The 20877-nt window shown below is 41.8% G+C and overlaps 1 protein-coding gene across 2 annotated transcripts in view; it reads left to right on the top strand.

Moving 5' to 3' along the window:
• The first annotated feature begins 5668 nt into the window (after positions 1–5668).
• PGS1 (phosphatidylglycerophosphate synthase 1) overlaps positions 5669–20877 on the top strand; it is a 39253-nt gene continuing 24044 nt past the window's right edge. For both annotated transcript variants that reach the window (XM_053375597.1, XM_053375598.1), the window contains exon 1: positions 5669–5840. In XM_053375597.1, the coding sequence (XP_053231572.1) occupies positions 5698–5840 (143 nt within the window). In that variant the 5' untranslated portion in view covers positions 5669–5697. The remainder of the gene's footprint in view (positions 5841–20877) is intronic.

The following is a 20877-nucleotide window of genomic DNA, read 5'->3' as shown; positions in this document are numbered from 1 at the left end:
CCGGCCCAATCGCCTTCTAAATCCGGCCCGTGGACGGTCTGGGAAACAGCGTGTTTTTACATGAGTGGAATGTGTGCTTTTATTTAAAATGCATCTCTGGTTTATTTGTGGGGCATAGGAATTGGTTCTTTTTTTTCCTTTCAAAATATAGTCCGGCCGCCCACAAGGTCAGAGGGTCAGTGGATCGGCCCCCTGCTGAAAAAGTTTGCTGACCCCTGGTCTAGATGGTTATATAATTGGAGTATAGCATTGCCCTGCCAATTGCCAGTGCTGATCACCTTTGCTGTGTCTACATGGAGCTCATTGTCTTTGAATATTGGGTTACAAGCGCTATCATTCAATCTCACATGGTTGGCTGCTTGCTTTGTATCGGTGTTGGAAACCTTTTTATCTCCTGACAATCTCTCAGGAAGGGTGTGAAAGAGCATATTCTTCATATTCAAGGCTGATCGAATCTTTCAAAAAGACCCACAACCCCCCCCATCTAATACAAATTGGTTGAATGCAAAGGACTTGTTACATCTTCAGAGGACAAGTAATAGGTTTGTAAGTATGCTGACATGGTTGCTGGTCTGTTACTTATCAGACCTTGCAGTGACATTGAATTTCCCCCAATATCAATCAAATCAACAGTTTTAAGACTAAAATGACCTACTTTAATCAATTGCTTTGACCTCCCTTACAACAAAGCACTTAATCTTACACACCAGCAGCATGCAAAATATGTCACAACACGAAAGGTACAGCGACAGAAGACCCCAGATCTCAAATCCCCAACTATTTGATCTGGGCTATGCCAAGAGGGAGTCTCGCCTGGTTTCATAATTGACTGGCCCTATGACAGAATAGACCTGAAGCACATGTATGTTGCCTGGGGAAAACAGGTTATTAACCTTTGCTTTCCCTTTAGTTAACCTCTTGCCACATCTGAGAGTGAGTTAAGCTGGTTATTTATCTTTTATCTAAAGAAATCTTTTGGTCAAGTTACTTATTAAGCTAAATACATGATCTTGTCTCTTTATAGTCCTATATGGGGCCGAGATTCCTTCTTTTAAAGAAAGTTAACCCAGAATAATTGTATTGGTTTAATAAACCATTTGAGGATCACAAGTCTGATAGGGAAATCCTAAGCAAGTAAATCCTACTGACTTCAGATTGCGGTGTACGAAGGAAAGGCCTTAGCTTTTAAAATACTGTTGTGAGTTTTGGGAGCCCATTAGGTTGTATGATGCCTGAGTCTCTTTTACTAACTGCCTCCAGCAAGAGTTAAAATCTAATGGAGGATCATATTGTTTTTCTTACGTCTTTTGTGTTTTTATATTGTATTTTTATGCTGTGAATTGTCCTGAGATCTACGGATGAAGTGCAGTAAACAAATTATAATGACAATGATAATGATAATAATAGTTGAATTAGCCAGGCAAGGCCCAAGTATCACCCAAGCGGTCCTTAAACCTGACAAAGGAAACTGCTCTATGCTAGAGAGCAAATGGGTCACCTGGCTTGTGGTGAGGAGGAAAACAGCCAGAGTAGTGTGTAAGAGCTGGGCTAGAAGCAGGCAGAGTGAGAGTCATGCTTGATTTCTGCTGAAATCCAAGGCTGTGGCTATGGGAGAAGCAATGCCTCTAATACCTATTTGGGTGTTAATGCTGTGAGCCCCTCCATCATAGGCTCAGGTTGTATATACAGTAGTACCTTGGTTGTCGAACTTAATCCATTCCAGGAGTCCGTTTGACTCCCGAAACGGTTCCAAAACCAAGGTGCGGCTTCCGATTGGCTGCAGGAGCTTCCTGCACTGAATTGGAAGTTGGGGAAGCCACGTCGGATATTCGGCTTCCGAAAAACATCCGCATACCAGAACACTTGTTTCCGGGTTTGCAGCGTTTGGGAGCTCATTTGTTTGGGAGCCAAGCTGTTCGACTACCAAGGTACCATTGTATAAGTAAATAAATCATATATCCTAAAGGCACCACAGTCTCCTCTGCCCCTCATTCCAAGGAAACTGAACTCTGGGTAAGTGCCTGGACCCCCTGGAATCTTGCACTGCTCAGAAATTGGGGAGGACTGCAACCATACTCCGGAGAAATAGAATGAACTCTCTTGCACAGTCCTTAGGGGTTCCGTTTGTTGCCTGCAACGCCCACAAGGCCACTGTGGAAAGAGCTCCCCTCACTGTATTTTAGTGCCCAACAGCTGCCAGATGTGAAAGCCACAATGGGGAAAAATAAAAGAAGTTCAACTGTGCTGTGATCTTTTAAAATGAATGCCATTGGTTTTGGTCAAATGCCCATGGGCATACACTAGACAGAGATCTCAGATCTTTTGAGAAGCCAAGAGCATCTGGGAATGGCATGTCTTTCAGACAATTATTTTTGATGGTTTTGCCTTAGGGGTGAATCACAGACATTCTGGCCAGTTCAGCCCTAAGGCAGGATTTCCTGTCTTTCTTGGATCAAACAGGAGGCACAGACACCATAGCAATGAGTTCAGAAGCTGAGTGTGGCGAGTGGAGCAAGATCTGGTTTCAGCGCCTTGACTTGTGCACTAAGAAAATTCCCTGCTCTCCTAATTTATTTGAGAAGTTATTTGGAGATAAGTACATTGCAAATATAGTTGCCAGGCACTGTGGATGAAACCCCCTCCCTTTCTGAAAGTAAAAGGTTTTCTGTTGCTTTATGCTGGGAAAGCAGCTGGGGTTCTGTAAATAACTACTGAACCTTTTTCAAGATAAATAGAAATTCAAGCTGCCATGAAGTACAAAAATATTTCAGTGTGCCCTTATATGGAGTTAAGCAATCATTTTTCCATCTCACACATGTAATTCTATATGGTGATCCTGAGCTCACTCTTAACACAATGGAACTTAACATTTTAGGAAGCATGCATAGGGTTAGAGTGACTTTTGGTTATGCAAGAATATTAATTAGTTTTAGCCTATTCCCAAGGCAACTTAAGTGTTTCCGTATTTGGTAGCACTAACAGGTGAAGTTGCATTGAGACTTACACCCCCATTTCCCCCCTGGCTTCTCTTGCACTGAATACATTGTGCTGGGAAAAATGTTGTATCTTGACCACAACTTCCTTACATTGTTTCTTGTAGTGCACCATTGTTCATCTTAGCATCTAGCACTGCTAGTATGCACTGCTTATCTTAGGATATTGCTCTTCTGGCAAGAACCTATTGAGTTACATTTACATGCTGAGGGCTCTATCTGATCACAGCAGGGATTTTGTCTGGTAAGCAAACTAATTATGAAAAAGCAAGTCGCTTGATTTACAATGTAGTCTCTATAGCAGGGGTGGCAAACCTTTGGGCTTTCAGATGTTGCTGAACAATGTCTTCAATCAGCCCCAGCTGGCGTAGCCAATAGTTAAGGCTAATAGGAAGTAAAGGTTTCTTACTCCTGACATATTTTATTATTATTTATTAAATGTGTGTGCCCTTCATCTGTAGATGTCAGGGTTGTTCATATAGCATTTTCATCAAGGGAAGGCAAACAATATAAATTCTAGTGAGGGTATTACACATTTGAATAACTAGCAAGACAAAGTATCAGAAACCTGCAGAAGGGCCTTTGTTACCGATTCCTCCAAAATGCATATTCTCTATGCTATTAACTCTTCACTAGATTTGCCAAATCAACAGGTGGGAAATGGCCAAGTTTGCTTCTACCCCTTAACAGAACTATGGCAGCTACAGGGTAGTCCAAAACAATGGCAACTGTACTCAGAAATTCTGCCTGTGTCTTAACAGTTTGGTAGTCCCAAACAATGGCAACTGTACTCAGAAATTCTGCCTGTGTCTAACAGGCTCCATCTCCTTTAGAAACAGGTAGGTTTTCTGGACTGTGAAACAATAATCCTACCCTGATTTCACTCCTAACATTTAATACCAGCCTGTCCTGACCTGAACCTAATTATTTGCTATTGAGTAATCCTCCCTCCATTACTTTCAGTTCTATTAATTCTGTCTAACATTTGGAAGCATGCACATACTTTTAAAGACACAACACACAAACTGTTCTTTTAAGGTGGTGATGCTATGCACAGTTACTTGGGAGTAAGCTCAACGGAATTCGGTGGGAATGACCAAATGTACAGGATCGGGTCATACATGTGATCAGAAAACTGCTTGACTTTGGTTTCTTTTTTCTAATGCACATGAATAGCAGTCAGAACATGTTAGAACAAGTATGTTAGCTTTTACATCTGCAGAAAGAAATAAAAATACAAGAAAAATACACAAAGCAGAACCAGTATTTTTTTTTATGATAACCTGCCTTTTTCCCTGTGCAAGACCAGAGGTAGGTCACAGCATAAATGAAAACATAAAACTAAAAATACACAAATATAAAAATAAAGAACTATCACTATTAAAAACAGCAGTAAAAACACTCAAAAACCATTAAAAAGTGCACATGTGCACACACAAAACACCACCACCCACCCTTCGAAGACCCTGTCACTACGGCCAGTTAATGGCCAAAGGCCTGCTGGAACAGGTCTGCCTGTTGGTGAAAGGAAAGCAGAAAGGGGACCAGCCCAGCGTCCTGTGGAAGGGAGTTCCACAGTCCGTGACTGTGCCACCAGGAAGGCCTTTTTGTCATCACCAAATGTACCTATGTAGGTGGCAGGACTGAAAGAAAGGCCTCCCGAGAAGATTTTAAAGCCCACCCAGGCTCATATACAGTACTTCAGAGAACCGCGAAAATAAACAGAACCCCAAAGAAAGCAAACTGGGCAGTATTATATAAATACACCGTCAAAGCATAATATAAAACAAACTAATAAACATTTCAACAGCCAGCTGGAAATTCTTTTACAATTTTTTTAGAAACAAAGCAGCAGGAAAAAACACTTTTGAAACTGATGAAGCCAGCTGAGCAAACTTCCATGTCTGACAAGCATGAGTTTGGTGAACTTTTTTTTTTTTAGTTTGTTACATGTTGCGAAAGACTCCTGTCCATTTGTGTTCTGCGGATAAATTCACATGTGATGTGGGGATGCACAGAAGACCGTAGCAGCTGCTTGCAGGATGGCGGAAGGCATGATATATCTCGTGAGCTTTGCGGTTAGGGAAGACAGTGGTCGCTGAACAAGGGTTTCCAATTCAGGCGCCTGGCGAGTACAGCGCTCACACGAGGATTTTAAATTACAGGGATTAGCCCGTTACAATCACGTGTACTCGGGGAGCAGGGAAAATTTTCAAGCGTATACGCTTACAGCACACTTTTTTGGAGGCGAGGTCTACTAAGTTCAGTGGGACTTATGAGCCCTTGCTCTCACGTTAGCCAGCACAGAACTGAAGCCTTTGGATAAACACCACCTAGAATTATTATTATTATTATTATTATTATTATTATTATTATTATTATTATTATTATTATTATTATTATTACAACCCCGCTTTATTCTGTGGCTTTGCGAACAAGACCACGGCGGCGGGAGTGGTGCATTACAAAGCGGAAGAGTGCCGAGGGGGGTGGTCTTGAGACCTTCCTAGTCTGCATTTTTCCTAAAATCCCACCCTATCTGCCCTCAGGTGCCAGGGGGAAAGTGGCGCCCCCCCCGTCTCCTTGGCAACGGCGGTGGACTTTCGCAGAGAGGAAGCGGCCTCCCATCTCTATGGCAGGAAGCGGAAGTGGTGGAGGGTCTGCGGAGCATCGCTCACCCGGAAGCGGAAGCAGTCGGGTTTCCATGGCGGCGGCTGTGGTGGCTGAGGCTCCCGTGCTATGGCGGCGGCTGCTAGATTATTTGCCCCGGGGGAGACCAGCCTTGGCCGCTCTGTTCGGCCGGCTGTCGGACCGCCTGACCCGGGGCCGGGAACGCCGCGCACGCAGGTGAGGGAGGGTGGCCGGCCGGCCGGTTTTTCACTTGCGGCGGCTCCTGCATTTTCTTCCAGTGAGGACTCGCGCTTAAGAGATTCAGAGACTATATTGGGCTGGGCGCCTTCCTAGTGGAAAGTAACTGTCGCTAAGGTTGGGTCGGCGTCGTGTTTAAGTGTATGTTGGCGGGGGAGGGAGACTGATAACCAGGGGCGAGATAGTCCTTGAGGGTAAAGTCTGGGGTACCCTTAAAGGTGGGTATGGGGTGTACTGGAAGGAGGGTCAGTTGTAGTACCTGCGTGTATTTCTGTAGGAAGGGAGAAAAGAATAAGGTACTGTCGGCCAAAGAGAAGCTCGTCGGCGTATATTTTTATTTGGTGGAAATGTGTACTCCAGCTGTACTTGGAGATTTGCAGTGGCTAGCAGTAAACGCAACAAAGCAATCGGAGCAGCTTAAGAGGAGCAGACGGTAAAATCACAGCATTCCAAAAACCCCAGGGGACGATTTAAAGCCTGGTACAGCTAATGTTTAAGAAAAGGATTGAGCTGGAGGTCATTTTAACTCATGTTTCTCCTGCAGTTCTCAAAATGGAAACTCTTGTGTTCATGCCAAGTGGAGCCTTTTCGCATCATATGGCAACATTTGTGCTGCAAATAGGAGTTGCAGTACACAAGTGCTGCGCTAGTGTTTCCAACAGCAAATGCATAAAATGTAGAGAACATATGTGCATCTTTAACTAAGAGTGCATGGGAACCCTAATTAGACTGCAATTTCTTGATATGCGTGTGTGTGTTTGCTGTAAGAAACACAGGTGTGCACACAGCAGTTTTTCATGTAAAGGTTTGCAGCTGTTATCCACTCTTCCTGCCCCTCCTCCCCAAGCATGGGGCTAAAAGGACAGCTTTGGAATTCAGGTGGTTGTGTTTGAAGCATCAGGCCAGTTTCAGCACTTCAGTATAAATTAGTTTCTTTTTGCTAAAATTCAGGAAGCTTCCAGACCATTGCTGGACCATTCCAGACCAGGAAGCGGAGAAGGGGCTGGTGGATGCTGCAGCGATGGCGGTGGCTTCTTGGTGCTGAGCGAGGGAAGGCCATGCCGAGCAGGAATGTTGCTGCTGCTCCCTGGCTCTAGGTCCCTCTGCCACCAGTGTCTCAGCATCAGTGCCCCTCATCTCTGCTTCCACCCTTAGCCCAGATCCTTGAGGACTGGCATCTTGTTCTGGAGGACGGCACTTCCAGGAAGGGCTGGTGGGGGTGGAAGAGAGAGCCTATTTCTTACCCAAAATCCTGGGGAGCCGCTGCTGGTCCGCGTCGGCAACAGCACTCTCGGTGGAGGTGCCGGGCCGACTCGTGAGGAGGTCCCTAAAGGCAGCGCACCTCAGGGGAGAAGGAGGCCGAAGGCGCACTGATAATCTCCACTCCTTGGGGAGGGAGGCGTGTGCAAAGCGAAAGGAAACTCAACCCGGATCGGGCTCGCCACCATGGACTCCCCTCCCTGCACCCTCCCAACTCTATCCACCGCAGGATCCTAAGAACAAGTGATCCCCCCCCGCCTCGCCCGGATAAACACTTGCCGCTGCGCATCTCTCTCCCAAGTCCCAACAGGGGTCTCCAAAGTGCGCTTTGGCGCACGGCAGCTGGCGTCTCTTGTTCCTCTCTCTTTCTCTCCCTCCGTCTTCCAACCTGGAAGCATCAATGGCCCCCTGCAGCATCAACGGCCCCCTTCTCCGCTTCCTGGTGCTGAGCGAGGGAAGGCCGTGCTGAACAGGAATGTCACTGCCTCTCCCCAGCCCTCATTTCCGGGTTAGAAGTGTTCGTATTCCAAGTAGTTCGTTAATTAGGCTGTTCGTAGACCAGGGTACCACTGTATTTGATTGGGAGGTCTTGTGCAATAAATTGACTTCCACAAAAAATCATATCCTTGTGATAAGAAATGTGATGAGGAAATGCAATGGAAAGTGTGGGATAAAACTTGTCGGACCTCCCTGCTAGCAAGTCAGAATGAATGCTTAATAAGCAGGTAGTCTGGAGAAGACTGCATTGCTTCCTTGAATTATGTACTGTATTATGTTTGTGAGAAACATGATATACATCATTGGTGCCTGAATATTTTGAAATCCTGGCATGTGTCTGGACATGTTTTCATTATGTGTATGGGGAACGTGCCACTTGCTCATACTTTACTGCTTTGCTTAATACATTGTCTTCATGAAATTAACCATCATGGGCATATTGTTGAAACTGTGCAGAGTAAAGAGGAGTAAAATTCAAGCAATCTGCTTTTTAAAAAGATCCCGTGTACCTCACCAGACACTCTTTCTTTTCATGAATTTGGTATTAACAGCCTTACACGTTTCATTCTTGTGTGGAAACGCTACGGAAACTAAGATTTTTCCTGTACTAAAGCTGTTTACTTTGAATGTGATGCTTCTTGGAAATAGCATTCCGTGATTCCTAAAAGCTCAGGAGTTTATTGTTGGCTTAATTCTTTTCCCCGTATGGTAATTTTTGTTCTTGTCCAAGCTTCTCCAGATCTTCCTCATCCAAGGACTAGGTTACCTCTTTTTGCATATAATGTGGTGATGATATGGTAAAATGCGCTTTATATTTGAAAAGCTTTTATTATGAACAACCTTGTTATACAGCTGTGAAAGATTCTGACATTTACAAAGAGTTTCCTTTTATTGAATCAGACTATTGATGCATCAAGCCTAGGGGTCAGCAACCTTTCTCAGCCGTGGGCCAGTCCACTGTCCCTCAGACAATGTGGTAGGCTGGACTATATTTTGAAAAAATAAATAAATGAATGAATTCCTATGCCCCACAAATAACCCAGAGATTATGTAAAAACTTATGTAAAAACACGCTGATTCCCGGACTGTACGTGGGCCAGATTTAGAAGGCAATTGGGCTGCATCCGGCCCACAGGCCTTAGGTTGCCTACCCCTGATCTAGCCCAACATCCATTTTGATATTTTAGCACTTGGCAAGCTGCCTATCACACTTGAATTGACTTGGAAATAAGTGAAGCTATATTTTTCTGCCCCCATTGGGAAATGGTTTGGCGTATTTCTGATATCACCAAACACTCTTCTGCCACTCTCTCTTCTCTCCCTCCTCAACTAGCTAATGTTGTGGTGCTGGTGGCAAGCTGGGAAGAAACAGCAAGAATAGCATTTCCTTGCTGTTTCAGCTCTCCAGATTTGTAGTTTTCTCAATAAACTACTGATACTGTGGTAGCCTTTGGGAAAACTACCTTTGCCACAGGTAATTTTGCCTGGTGAAAGAAGAAGGGAATAACTTCTGCTTGTAACTTGAGCATCAGCTGTGGAGTTTGGATGGGGAATGGCTGGGTAGTAGACTAGGACGTTGTCTCTGGGTTGGAGTATAGTTTGAACTTGAGGAGGGTTTAAGGGTAAAAATATACTCCTTGTATTTGAGGCAAGCGCTGTGAGCCCCAGCGACTCATATTTCCAAGTTTCAAGATCTTGGTAATGTCTCTGACTACAGACACGTGCTTTGAATAGTGCATGGAGCTGGGAGGTGTCTGCTTATTGGCAAAAAAGGGTTTAGCAGTAATACAAGGTGTGAGTGGCTGATTTACCATCTTCTGGCTATGACAAAGGTCCGTCAGTAAGGGCTGAAAGATTGTGTGAGGTGTGGTTGGAGGGAGATTTAAGGCGGGGGCTACAGTGTGTGTGTGAGACTGGCTACATAGAACTAGTGGTTTTGATTTATAATTGTATATAACTATATTGTCATCAAATCCTTATAACCTTTTTTTTGGAAAGTTAATAAATATTTAAGAAAAAAGAAGTGAATTTTGAAATTGATTGGCATTAGTTTCAGAGTTGGGCTGCAAAATTAAACCTTGCTCCTGCATGTAAGTAGCCATGTTTATTTGACTTTTCTTGATCAATGAATCCAGTGCTTATTTTGCTTATTTTTGTCATATTAGCGTTGCAACTATATTTATGTCCCAAGGCAGCTTATTCTCCACTTGTTTTATGATTTTCTTCTTGTACTGCAATCTTTTTTATGTCAGCTATTTTGAAAGGTCCCCTTGGGTTTACTGCTGTTTCTGTAGCCATCTGGCAGCAGGCTTTTTATTTTCTTCGTAAACCTTAAAAATGCAGAAGTGAAGGACTGGAGAAGCACAGCTGGAGTGCTCATTTGGTTGTTAAGTTACTGCGGAAGTTTGGCTGCTTTTTTTGTTTCTGTGCAAAAGCATATATAAATAATAAAAATATAGTAATGCTCTCAAACTTCACATAACTGTCAGCTGCAGATGTAATGGGTTCAGTGTGAAATAATGAATTTGGTGCTATGACATAACTTCTCTCAAGAATTTACTTTGGAAGAATGAGACATCATTTTTGGCATGTGCATTACTATCAACCCACTCTTCACTCATTTACTTAACAATATACCAGAAACTTCCCTTTATCTGTTCCAGACATTTTGGGGCAACCAAAATAGTAATGCTTGTGAATCAATGTTTTCTCTATTTTGCATCTCTGGTATCGGTTGCTCTCTTTCATATGTCAAATTTACTAGCATCCTGTAACTAACTAGAAACTGTTTTCCCTGATCTGTGGCTAAATTCAACTCTGGATTTCTCTTACGTGTTCATTTTCAGGTAAAATCAGTGCTTTTTTCTGGGTGGGTACGCACGGGTACACTTACACCTAAACATTTTGTGAATCTTTTTTTTTAAAATAACTTTTTATTCAAAATTTAAACAAAGCATATTATCCAGAAACATTTCATCCTTATTTTCCCCCATTTTTCCTCCCTCCCCCCACAGAACCCACCCACCCCCACCCCCGACTTCCCTCAGTTCCAGTCTTTGATTTCTCTAAAAATGCTGTTTTCTGCATGTTACACAGTTGTATAGATCCTCAAACTATTTAGCTGATTATTATCAATAAAAAGTTTGTGAATGTTTATTCAAAACCAGCAAGGAGTCCAGTTCGCTTTGTTGTGTCTTCAAATACTTTGTAAAGGGTTCCCATTCATCTTTAAAGTCACAGTTATCCTTGTCCCATAGCTTGTATGTCAGTTTTGCCAGTTCTGCATAGTCCATCAATTTTCAAATAAAACCTCTCGCGGCCGTTGTTGCATACATGAAGATGTTTTTCAGCTTTTTTTGGCAGATCTTTCCGTACAATTCCTAATAAAAATGCTTCAGGTTTTTAAACATATGTTAAATGGAACATTTTCTTCAATTTGTTGTATATCATTTCCCAAATTAAGGGTGATTTGCAATAACAGGATGCTATAATGGAGCCATGTGTGTTTTTGGTGCCTGGCTCCTATTTTCAGGAATTCTCTCAGAACTAATGTTATATATATTTTCAACTACACTTTTTTAGAATTGCTCCTCAGACATTTTGTTTGTCCCTCCCCCCCAACACTCTCCATGTCTTAGAGCTTGAGTTTTGATCTCTAAACACCATTTACCGTATTTTTCAGTGTGGTAAACCCATACCCATTTTCATATGTCCACTAGGTGCACTCATTTATATCTTTTAAAGAGTTGCCTTTAGTTTTGCTGTTCCAGAATGACCACCTTAAAGTCAGTTACAGAGTGTCCTGAGGAAAATTGCCATCTGAAATAAATCAGCGTGAGAACATTTCATCCTCCCAGGACATTCTGTAACTGACCTTAAAAGTGTCCTTTCTAGAACATAGGTACTTCAAAGTAAGAACGCAGCTTGAAACAAGTGAAACTGTTGAATTGCAATTCATCAATAAGTTCAATGCCGTTGTTTGTTTGTTAAAATGAAACAAAGAATTTTTATCACAATCCATATCCAGTTGTCGGATATCTGTCCTATCTATGACTGATTCTTGCTCATGGTTCTCTGCCTAGAGGTGACTACAGTAGTCCAAGCAATTATCAGCAATCTGCTCTTGCAGAATATAAAACATGTTCCTGTGTAACATATATTTAAGCTCTGTCACTGTAATTTTTGCACCTTATTGCCATTCAACTCTCACATGATAATCTTCTCCTTTAGATACTGTAACTGCCAACTAAGACTTCATGCATCTGATGAAGTGAGCTTGGGTACCTGAAAGCTTGTGCTTTGATAAAAAGTGATAAAATTTGATAAAGAATCTTTAATTGTTTTTATGTGTAATGATGAGCGGTATAAAACAGCAGTGGTTGTCTGTGCAACATTTGGTCCACGTTCTGATAATTAATTTTATTAGATTTATATCCTACCCTGCCTCCCAAAGAAGCCCAGAATAGTTTGCAAAGGTTTCAAAGAGCAGGTGATGAAATTGACGAGATTTTGGAGCGCATTCCTGAAATTAAACTCTCTCATTATCATGAATTCCCTTTCCCACGATGAAGTGACTGGAGACTAGTTGCAGAGGCGAGTGAGGGCAATGTTGTGTCACTGTGACATACCCTCCCATGGGCCATTTTTGCACAATTACTGGAACTCTGTGTTACTTAGCCTAAGGCTGCATTCAAAATCCCGTCACAGTAATTCAAAATCCCGTAACAATAGAGAGAATTAGTAAGCATCCAACTTACTGTTTCATAATTAGGAAGGCTAGCATTATCTGTTGATGGTAAATAGAGAACAAATAACAGTGGATACACGTGGATGAGATGCCCATCATGTCACATCAAACAGTAAAGCAATGTTTCACAAACTTGGCAGTTGTTTGAACTACAACTCTGAACATCCCTAGCTAGCAGGACCAGTGGTCAGGGATGATGGGAGTTGTAGTCCAACAACAGCTGAAGACCCAAGTTAGAGAAACACGGTTGTGAAGGTGAACACAAGGAGGAAATATAACAACACAACAAAATATCAGACATGAAAAGCTTCCCGATACAGGGCTGCCTTCAGATAATTGTTTATCTCTCTGACATCTGATGGCAGGGCATTCCACAGGGCAGGGAGGCTGATGAGAAGGCCTTCTGCCTGGTTCACTGTAACCTCCAGTGAGGGAACCAGCAAAAGAATGTGGAGACGCTCCTTCAGGTATATGGAGATGAAAGTGCAGTGTAATCCAGCAACTGTACCCATTTGAAGTTCATTAAGGTTCATGTTAACATTTGTAATATCTTTTGTCTCAGTAAACATTAGCTACAAAGAAGCTAAGGATGGAATTCAAAACTGTGCTATGTTCAACGTTCCGTTGGCATAATCATATCAATTTGTCAGATGGAACAACTCAACCCACCCCCCTTGTTCTGGGGGATCTCTTGCCCTGAGCCAGTTTTGGAGGGGGGAGGGACGAGAAAGCCCTGTTGTTTAAGCAGAAGACCATGCTTCTGCTGATAGGGTTCATTATGTGAATCCTACCCTAAGTTCCTGTCCTTCATTTTACTAGCAGTAAGAAAGCAAATCTATGTGGAACATCCATGTATAAATAAGAGTGCATACATCTTGTATGCTCATTTAAAGCTACAAAAACAACTGAAATCTCAGGTAAATATTAACCTCTTCCTGCAGATTATGCTGCTCTGCTCAGGTGGCAGGGTCAGGAGAAACAAATTTCTGCCAGTGTTTTCACATAAAGCAGGTGCTTTTTGTCCAGGGTTTTGAATTACAGAACTTTCCCAGAATTCACATAGCAAGCAAAGACTGTAGATGTTTGCTTTGGAGATGCAGCATTAAATGCTGCAAGCATTTATATGCTGGTCTCCAGCCCCAAGGGTTCTCATGGTGTCTAACAATTAAAACAATAATGCACATATGCCAGACATGAAAGAGATTCTCGGAAATAAAGTCACAGTCTTTTGTACAATTGCCCCTTCTCAAGAAACTAAACTTGTCAGCATAAAATTTAGATGGTGAAGTAGAAAAAAGAGAAGATTTAATTTTATTTGATTGCCCATGAAATGCACCAGTGTTTCATCATGTTTTCATTTGTAATAGTTTTTTGAATCAGTGTAATGCTTTAGCATCTTCAAGATTCAGTCAAACTTTTCTAATTAGTATTGTGGTCTAGAGGCTTGACTGTGGAATTTGGAAATCCTGGGCCAAATGCAAAATGCTGCAGTGTGTTATCCTCCATTTCAGCAGCATAATGGGAACAGCAGCTTAACTTGCCAGGTTCCTTAGAGGACAAAACATAATGTGTGCATGGTACAAAATGCTTTACATACAATGAACAAGTTCCTGGTTTTTTTAGCATATGAGAAGGAAAGCTTCTGAATAGCATTTGTTTATGGTGAGTCTTGCATTATCTGGGAAAAAATACTTGCTGCTTGGGTTACAGGAAGTATGTTGGATTAGCATAATTTCTTTGTTTTCTCAGCAGATGTTCTTAGACTAGTTTTTTCTTCACGCCAGCTCATCTGTGTACAGTAAAGCATACTGTATTCAAAACAAATCTTTTCTTTTTAAAATATATATTCCTCAACGATTAACAATGATTTCTCCGTTGGAAAACTTCCTCTCTTGGCCCCTCTCCCAGACCTTTGGATGGCTCCCAAATAATTATTTTGTTGCCAATTTCCATAAATAATCAATTGCTAGAAAAGTGGTTGGATGGTTTAAGTGTGGTCTGTTGAGCAAGGAGGCCCAGGAGGCCTTGAAATCTGTACAGCATATCTGCAGAACAGTTTCCAGTGTCTTTCATGGGAATAAGTACGGTAAATGTCTTGTCCTCCTGGTTGTGTGGAGAAAATACAAAAAGGTTGGGTATTGCACAGGTGTGGGTATAGACTTCTTAAGCCCAGGTAGCTCTTTTACCCCAGCCTTCTCTCTCTTTTTAAATAATCAAATTAAATATACAGTACCTTATTTGCTTTCTAACACTGTTCTTAACACCATAAAGGTAATGGGACCCCTGACCATTAGGTCCAGTCATGGCTGACTCTGGGGTTGTGGCGCTCATCTCACTTTATTGTCCGAGGGAGCCGGCGTGCAGCTTCCGGGTCATGTGGCCAGCATGACTAAGCCGCTTCTGGCGAACCAGAGCAGCGCACGGAAATGCCATTTACCTTCCTGCTGCAGCGGTACCTATTTATCTACTTGTACTTTGATGTGTTTTCGAACTGCTAGGTTGGCAGGAGCAGGGACCAAGCAACGGGAGCTCACCCCGTTGCGGGGATTCGAATTGCCAACCTTCTGATCGGCAACTCCTAGGCTCTGTGGTTTAACCCACAGCACCACCCCTGTCCCTATCTTAACACCATATGAAAGCTTTATTTTGCAACCAAGTTAAAGTATTTGAATTAAAGTAATTTATTAAAATGTGTACAATTTAGTCTGAAAAGGTTTGCATTTCAGCACAGAATTCTAGGTTGTATTGTCTATAGTCATGTTATGCCCCCCTAGACACAAGGATATGGCAATATAGAATTTTAGGTTATATGCACCTCCTTGTCTTCAGGGGGATAAAATTGTTACATGGGTTAAATATATTTACCTCTGAGCATCACGTTACTGCTGTTCTTCACTTTTAAGGACGTTTAATGCAATTTTTATTGAATGGTTGTAATTTATGCAAGTTTGTACACTACCTTAAAGGGGGCAGTTATTTTCTAAAAGGTGCTATAAAAATCCGCTAAAAAATATGATTGTGTTTTGTGCTGAAAGTATATGCTACACTTCAGTCATGTAGCAACCGTTTGCTTATTCATCATCTTCAGGAACACAGGATATGGAAATGTACCCACATGAGGTCATTTTTGTGTTTTGTTGAATAGATGGTACTACTGCCGGGGTTTTGAGTAAATTAGCATCTTACTCCTAGGGTTTCGTTTGCTTTCAATGGCACTTTTTTTGTAATGACAATTAGTATATTTCTTTTAGAAGCAACTTGCTCTTTGATCTGAGCTGTTTTCCACGCAATTGTGGGAAAGAGGAAAAGGTGAACACTCAAACTATTTGTAGCATCCAGTAAGCATGACTCAGTTAAAACAAGGGAAAGCAAAAGTCTCAGGCCACATGTTCACACCCAGCCTTCTTACTTTAAGGAAGTTACCCTCAAGCCTTTATTGTTCATTGCATCAGAATGTTAACAATAAAACTAGTTTCCCAGATTCAGTCACAGCCTATGCAGAAATACAGTAATAAAGACTCAGGCATTCCAGTGAATCGAGCTGTTGGCAAAAGCCACTATGTTGTGGCTTCTGTGTGGGTGATGCACACTGAGATATCATGCAATCTCTCTTCTCCTGTCTGCCGAAGAAGCTGAGGTTTAACAAGAATTGTGGTACTTGAGTTCACTTTGTCGCGATATTAGTCAAAGACCCACTTCCTAAAAATAGATCTTCCAAAACCCCCAGATTTATAAATAGCAGATACTTAAATTCGAGAGATAGACAGACACCCCTTATTCAATTCTTTTTTCCCCCTAGCTAATTTTGATACTGCATTTATAATATGGGATCAGCTAGCTGTTTTATTTAAAGAACTGCATTACCACTTCATGGTTGGGTCTAAAAGCCATGGAGGCTCAATATTTGGTCTACAGGTGGCATTAATTTTTTTAAGTAGCCCACTTTCAGCTGCTTTGGCTCAGTTCGCATAATGCACTAAATCAAACCCATAGCTTGTAGAAACTATGCTGCTGCTTTCAGTGTTAGAAACTGAGATAGGAAAGCCATGAGCTAAATGACACCTAGGTTCTGGGCACAACAACGGAATGCCTAGGCATGCTTTTTATAACAAGAATACAGAGCTGAAAATGAATGAACTGCAGCTAAAATATTACATTCATTTTTCACATTTTCCCCTGCCCACCCCCCTAATATTCATAAGAGGGTCTCTTCTCCAGTCTTCAGAGAGTAGCTGGAAATGGGGAGGCGGAAAAGCTCCTTTCCTTCCACTCTGCAGTTTTAATCTGAAATCTTAGGCGCGGTACTGCTCCCAGAGCTCAGAAACTGCTCACGCTAATGAAATTCCTGTTGCAAAATGCGCCTAAAACAATGGGAGTTTTGAACACTGGCTGCTTTGCTATTCATCTGGTCCTGCTGCTGTGAGCTAAGCCATGGTTTGTCTCAGTGTGATACTGGGCTTATCTTTTGTCTTGCTCCAGACAGAGTTGTAACAAAGGTTTGTTCTAAGTGTACAGGTTGTAATTTGACTCGAGTAAGACAAATGATGAGCCTGGTTTGGATGGCGTACTGAGCCATACCATGGTTAAGCTCACAGCAGTGTAGCAGCAGCAGTGCTGGAGGAAGAACAAAGTGGCCACAGTTTCCTCTCCAGGAACCTGCACATTCGCATTAAGCCATGGTATGGTTTTGTTTTGTGTTTTTTTTTAAATTTTTTTACTGGTTTTTCAACATATAATATAAGACAATACAAACAACAAACACCAACAAACAAACATATAAACATGTATAATTTCATGAATTTTTTCGTATACCCAATTTCAACGACTTCCCCATGCCTCCCTTTTCTGCATCCCTGTTCTAAATTTTTTTCAGCAACCCCTGGTCTGAATTACTTATTAATTCCTTTCTTTAACCCTTTTCTTTCCTCTTGTCCAATCATTTATCGCTGCAAATCTGCTATGCTTTACCCATGACATTTTAACACTCAATAATTTTACAAGAATTTTTAAGATAAAGTTTAAATTTCTTCCAGTCTTCCTCAACCGTCTCTTTCCCTTGGTACTGGGCTTATCTTTTGTCTTGCTCCAGACAGAGTTGTAACAAAGGTTTGTTCTAAGTGTACAGGTTGTAATTTGACTCGAGTAAGACAAATGATGAGCCTGGTTTGGATGGCGTACTGAGCCATACCATGGTTAAGCTCACAGCAGTGTAGCAGCAGCAGTGCTGGAGGAAGAACAAAGTGGCCACAGTTTCCTCTCCAGGAACCTGCACATTCGCATTAAGCCATGGTATGGTTTTGTGTAAGATGCAAACAGAGTCTTTAAGTTTATCTATTTTAGCAGAAATAGTTGCCCTGTTTAATCACCCTAATTCCACTACAGTATGTTTTGTGGCACCCTCATTATGGAACACTCCTCACATGAGAGGCTTGTCTCACAACGACATATTTGCTGTGCCTGCCGAAGATCTTTCTTTTCTTTTCTTACATTTATAATTTATTCAAGGCAGTGTGTATTTATTTAACATAATTTGTAGCCAGCTTAATTGTAAATAAAACCTCTATGCGTGGCTTCCACCCAGGCACTGACCAGATCCAGATTTACTTAGCTTCAGCGATGTGATGATGTCTTGTGCCTTCAGACCAGGTATTTTCCCAGCCTTTGTAATCTCTGTTGGGCATGATCAATGCTAGTCATAGAGTCAACCCATTGAAATCAATGGACTTAAGTAACTTGAGTCCAGTGGGTTGTATCCAACAAAGTCATCCCTTTTGCAAGGACTTCCACCTGTGCAATAGGACTTCCTCTTGCCCTCCTCTTCCTGCACCCCATCCCCAAAATCTGTTCTTGGATTCCTGCAATACTTGTGAGCAAATTGGGGGTGGGCATGCATGGAGGAGAGTTGGAGAGGAAGAGCTACTGCACAGGCAGAAAGAAGTTCCTTTGTTAAGGGGGCAACCTTGTTAGATACAACACAATGATTTCAGTTGCACTGACTTGGATGTCACACCAATCTTAAATCTTTTACTGACTAAGGGTATTTATTGAAGTTCTAAGATCTGTGGAATTTCTGGTGCTGTTAAGTTTTCTGTAGTGATTTTATTCTCTGTTGCTAGTTGCTTGTTCATTGTTTTATAGTTTTATGATTTTGACACTTACTGTGTGTCCCCAGAGAAGTTTTAATTACTGGGAGGAGTGGGTAGTTGGGTTGAAAAGGCAGTTATTAAAAGCTCTGAAATATAGAGAAGAGATCCGTGTGTGCTTCCAGACAGTTCCCCTTTTTGGACTTGGAACAGTATCTTCCCATTCTGCATTTCAGTTTTGGATGATTCTTGACTATTGAGAAAGCTTTAAAAGGTGATTGCAAGATAGCATTCTGTTCCGTGGAAAGGAAATAAGAAGCTCTGCTGTGTGTAGTCTCTTACATGTGTTGAAAGAAGACATCTTTGAACTCTTAGCTATCTGCATAAATTTCTTAAAATGGGAGATGTGCTCATCAGCAAAACACAAGCCTCAGGGTAGTCTTAACTCTATTCTCGAAGATAAAGCGGATTAAAGATCCCTGGGCCCTGTGTATTGTCCTGCTCTGCTTGTATTAGAATAAAGTTTGTGTTTGAGAGGTGTGATTCTCTCCCCCCGCCCCCCCATTCGCAGAAGGAAATTGCAAGTTACTGTTAGGGATCACTGAGAGAATATATTGTTGATCATGTTATATAAGTGGACAAGCACAAATTGTGTTGATATTGTTTCTGTGCACATGCATTTAAGTGTAGCCATGATGTTGATAAAAGGGAGGGAGGGTGGATTCCCACAATGCACCAAAACCATGTTCCTTATCAAGTTGTTTTGGGCGTTTGAAAAGGCATTTGAATGTGCTTTATGTTTAATAAATACAGGTAGATAAACCAGTGTCACCTTGCTAGTTTGCTGCTCTTCAGTTGCCTGTTCACAGACAGGACAAGGGAAGTATTTCTTAAAGTTCTCCTTTTCAGTTTAAGGAGAATAGAAACTTTCCCTCCAGATTACTGTAACTCAGTATTGCCAAAGCAATGCCCAGTCCTCACAAACTGTTGAAAAACGAAATTGCTAGGAATTCTTCCACACTCTGAGTCAGATCTCCATTGTGATGAATAGGCAGTGACAAACCGGTGGGCTTTCTGGGAAATGCAATGGCAAACTGTCTGGGGTTTTTTTGTGCAAGGATGCATGCAAACCTTGTGAAGATTCAGTGTTTTATCATGAAGTAAATAAGTGAAATCATCTTCCTGGAATCTGTGGTCACTTGAGCTTTGGACCAAGAGTTCCTCATAACCCTGAGTTCCTCATAAAGTTCTGGTAAAGGTCATGCATATTGAAGCAGATCACATTGATGGAGCAGTGTGGGATTCAGCTGCTCATAAGCTTATATACTGAGAGGATGGTGTCTCTGTTAGGAAATGGTTTGCTAATGTACAGTTAGTTAACGTTATTTATTTTAAAAATTATTTATTAAATTTATATCCTGCCCTTCCTCCCAGAGGAGTCCATTGCTAAACATGTTATTTCCTCTGAGCTCAACTGTCTTTTTTGGTTTGTCTCTGTATCCTTCTCAAAATACAAGCCATGGCTGTAATAATGTCAGGGCCTTGAAACCGGATGCTGGCACATTTCTTCCCTGCCTCCAGCTTTGATGTTTGTTGTGTTGTAGCTTGTAGTAGTTTTCTAATAGTGGATCTATTTCCACCAAGGATTATGTTGTGATCTCCTACATGTGGTCTTTTTGGAATAAATACCAGAGAGAAGCTCAAACTTCCTAGATGAAAATAAAACCATATTTATGCAGTAAAGATAACTAGGGTACAATCCGTTGAAATTGAAGTACACCAAAAGAATAGCCCTATTCAGATGTTCTTAAATTATATCCGTAGAAGGAACACACATGCTGACCAGCCGCTTCTGACATTTCTTTGTTGAGTGGGAAGGTCTAAAGGGGGATTCTAAGTGCATTCGGTGTTTGGTTGAATTCACTTCCAGTCCTCCCCACAATCAGGGTTCCCAGTTGCAGGGACAACTGTAACCATGTTCAACTAAACACATTTAGATTTCCCCTTTAGATTTCCCATTCAACACAGGAAGGTTGGGGGGGGGTAGAGAGGTGCCGCTAGTGCATGCACTCTCTATAGCTATAATTTAAAGGTTGAATCCAGCTAAGGCACCATCTGCATGATAAATGTAAAGCAGCATCATACCACTTTAAACAGTCACAGCTTTCCCCAAAGAGTCCTGGGAACTGTAGTTTGTTAAGGGTGCTGGAAGTTGTTAGGTGTTCCTTCTTTTCCTCACAGAGCTACAGTTCCAAGCAATCCCTCTTTCCAGAGAACTTTGGAAATTGTGGCTCTGTGAGCAGAAGAGGGTTTCCTAACAACTCCATTCATCCTTTACAATTCCCAGGATTCTGGTATGATACTGCTTTAAATGTATAGTGCAGATGGGCCCTCGGTCGTTGGGCAAGCAGAGCAACTTTTGCAAGTG

The sequence above is a fragment of the Podarcis raffonei genome, chromosome 2 (assembly GCF_027172205.1).
Source record: "Podarcis raffonei isolate rPodRaf1 chromosome 2, rPodRaf1.pri, whole genome shotgun sequence".
In the NCBI taxonomy this organism is placed as follows: Eukaryota; Metazoa; Chordata; class Lepidosauria; order Squamata; family Lacertidae; genus Podarcis; species Podarcis raffonei.
Note: the sequence above shows the minus strand (reverse complement) of the source record. Positions and strands in the feature narration are given on the sequence as shown.